Consider the following 3,448-nt stretch of genomic DNA (forward strand, 5'->3'; position numbering starts at 1 on the left):
TGCAGGCTGCAGTCCTTGACCCTCTGCAGCAGGTGCTTCAGGTCCTCTTCAGTTTCAGCAAGCAGGGTTGTGTCATCTGCATAATGCAGATTGTTGATAAATCGTCCACCAATCTTGACCCCTATCTGTTATCTCTAGAATAAAACCTGAATAGGAATTTGACTCAGAACCTATCACTGAAATACCTGGGCTGATATAAACATTTTGATGCAGAGCTGAACCTAGTTACTGTTAGTGGGAAAGATAGATATGAGTTCAGTCTATCTTTCCAGTAGAAGCAAGAACTTGACACATCAAGCCTTGAGGCTGTCAGTGCTCAGAGGTTTGTTTTAAGTCAAGACTGGCAGGAGACTTCAGATTGAATGCAGGATGAATTGAACATTTGAGCAGTGGAGCATGTCAGTCTAACAATTACCACTATCGTATCTACACAAATGGCAGTCACTAAGCCAGGAATTGAAGCATAGATGAATTAGTAGTTATAGAAACCTTGAGGTGGAGTAATGATACAGGGGTCCTGCTTATTGCTATATATGGCCTGTGATGACAGCATCATCTCTATCCTGTTGTAATAAGGATGGGACTGTGATAAAGCTGAGTACATAGTCTGAAGTCCTATTCTCAGGCAAAAAGGAGTAGGATAGGTGAACATTATTTTATATCTAAAGCAGAACAATCCAGGTTGAATGTCTTATTGTTAAAAACCAGGACTGTTTAGTGGAGGTGAGGATGATGTTTTATGGGTTTTAGATAAGAGTGGGAACTGGAAAGAATTGACACCTGTTTCTCTAGTGGGGGAAGATTTTCTTAAGTAGTAGCATGCTCCTATTTAGTTGCCATTTACAGAAAATTATTTGTGACTTAACATCTGTGTTTTCTCCCTTATCTCTTGAATTACACTGGTCAGTTTTTTGGGTAATCTTTGAGACTTGAGATCTGACTTCCTTCACTCACTTCCTTCTTACTCATTTCTTACAGTTGTGGCATTTGAGTGTTGATGTCCCACTCTCCTGGATCGTTTCTATCATATGTTACTGTTCTATCAGAATTGTCAGTGTTTTCCTGGTGCCTTCAGGAGAAACTCAAGTGATCCTAGCTTGTCTCTTCCAAGTCCTCTTTCACCATTTCCTCTTCTGCCATTAACTCTCCTCCGTGCAGACTGAGGCACTGTGCTTTATCTTTCCTTCAGCTTCCATATTACTTCTGCCCAGAACATTGCTTATTTAACTAACTATTCCTAATCCTGTAGTTCTCAGCCTAGCTGCCATGTCTTCAGGAAACTGTCTCTGAACTGCTGGGGTAGGTTATTAGTTCTCTGGCTCAGATTGCTCTGTATGTACCCTGTTACAAACCTTAGCCACACTACCATATCTTCTTTCTCCTGTGGAATGGCTGGCAGATTGAAACTGCTGACTCCTTCATTAGCAGCTGAATGTTAAACTACCATCAGTGCTCCTTGACCCTTATCATACTTATTTCTTGTTAACAATACTTGTTACTTGTTCCTTATCTGCAATTTCTGTCAGCCTAAATTCTGTGAAAAGAAGTCTTGTTTTATTCACTACTGTATTGACAAATACTTAGTGCCAGGAATGTAGTGATTACTTGAGTAAATATTTGATGAAGGAATGGGTAAAAGAATTGGTTTGTTGTTCTGTGACAGGAATGGGAAAAGGACAGCACAGGATGCCCTCCAAGGATGAGCTCGTCCAGAGATACAACAGGATGAATACCATCCCCCAGGTATTATTAGTTGGACCAGTTCCAGTGAGGCCAGAAGACCTTTCTTTTGGGACTAGTTTAGCAACATAGATGAATATGGAAACACTGAGGGGGAGGTGGTGGTTGAAGATTTTTTTTTTTTGGTTGAAGATCTTTTGAAGGAATGAATTATGTTCTAAAGTGAATGTAGTTTCGGGGTCATGTGCACTCTCAATTGGGAGTATTAGTTTATATTCAATAACAAGAAAATGTAAAGGGCTCTAGGCCCTTCCAGACTGATTATGGGTTGCTTGGTTCCCAGGATATCCCTAATCCCCACTCCCAACCATCACCAGCTAACTGGCCTCTCTAGGGAATGCTTTACCATCCTCTTGACTCTGTTCTCCTTTGTCTCTTCTTCTAGACCCGATCCATTCAGTCAAGATTCCTGCAGAGTCGGAATCTAAACTGTATAGCACTTTGTGAAGGTAAGTAGCTCATCAATGCATTGTTTTTGTGTCCCCAACCTTTATTTCTTGTCCATCTTTGATAGGTGATTTGGCCAAGGGTGAGGAGGGATTCATTGAAACGTTATGTCTTTCCTCTCCTGCCTCGACTCTGTGACTTAATCTTTATATCTATGGATTTTGTCTTGTTTATTCCCAGTGATTACATCTAAGGACCTCCAGAAGCATGGAAACATCTGGGTCTGCCCTGTGTCTGACCACGTCTGCACACGGTTCTTCTTTGTGTGAGTCTAGGAGGGTACCCTGGTGAACACTCCAAGGGATGAGCCTGAGAGTATAGTGATTATCCTTGTGTCTCTGAGTAGAGCTGGCACTGGGGTTTTTTCCCCATGGATGGCTATAGATTAGGGTCTGTTTAGAGGACAGATAAGCTGAGTCTTTTTCATTCTAAAGAACTACTAAAAACATTTTTGACTGGGATAGGATAACCACCCCTCTGAATTCAGCTGCACTAATTTCTTATTCTTGTACCACGCTCCTTCTTACGCTCACATTTGCCCTATCTTTGGCAGATATGAAGATGGTCAGGTGGGCGATGCCAACATTAATACTCAGGACCCTAAGATACAGAAGGAAATCATGCGTGTGATCGGAACTCAGGTTTACACAAACTGAGGGGGGCCCAGCCCTCGTACCACCCTGTTCCCCCAGGATCCATCTGCCCTTATGAAAGGGCTCAAGAGCAGCAGGTGAGGCTGCACTGAGGAATTGAGGGGCTATTGCCAAGGGACAGGAAAAGGATAGTGGTGGAGATTGACCCATGAACCACTCCACGTTTGGATGGCTCAGACTGATTCCCAAGCCCTGATTTTCCCGGTTGACTTCACCCTGTTTGTAAATAAAACAATAAAATGGAAGGTGCTGTGGACTGGATATGATCACTGTGGTCTGACTAGCCTTGACCCAGCACCTACCCTAAGCCCCTAAAGTGGGTAGGGATGGGGAGAGTGGAATATCCTAAAGGGTTGAGATTGTTTATATTGGCGTCAAAACTGAGTCCATTTTGTCTGGTCTGATGTACTATAGACCACTGATGACTATTTATGAAGATATATAAGGGCCATTGAGGCCAAAAGAGCTTACATTTCCTCCCTTAGGTCCTCTGCTCACTGCATAAAACCTGCCCAGTAAGGCTTGCTCTTTATCTTAGGTCTAGATCACTACTCTTCTCCTCCAAACTATATCTTTTGAATAGTAGGAAGTTGGTGTATGTTAGCTTA

The 3,448-nt window shown here is 42.5% G+C and overlaps 1 protein-coding gene across 1 annotated transcript in view; it reads left to right on the top strand.

The window, feature by feature from the left end:
• The window catches only part of PARP6 (poly (ADP-ribose) polymerase family, member 6), a 39,721-nt gene extending 36,878 nt beyond the window's left edge, over positions 1-2,843 (top strand). Inside the window, exons 15-18 of the mRNA XM_006888395.1 lie at positions 1,664-1,743; positions 2,126-2,189; positions 2,368-2,452; positions 2,741-2,843. Of these exons, the coding sequence (XP_006888457.1) occupies positions 1,664-1,743; positions 2,126-2,189; positions 2,368-2,452; positions 2,741-2,843 (332 nt within the window). The remainder of the gene's footprint in view (positions 1-1,663; positions 1,744-2,125; positions 2,190-2,367; positions 2,453-2,740) is intronic.
• Positions 2,844-3,448: the final 605 nt, after the last annotated feature.

The sequence above is a fragment of the Elephantulus edwardii genome, unplaced genomic scaffold (assembly GCF_000299155.1).
Source record: "Elephantulus edwardii isolate Elephantulus edwardi_28Jun2011 unplaced genomic scaffold, EleEdw1.0 scaffold00066, whole genome shotgun sequence".
NCBI classification, from domain to species: Eukaryota; Metazoa; Chordata; class Mammalia; order Macroscelidea; family Macroscelididae; genus Elephantulus; species Elephantulus edwardii.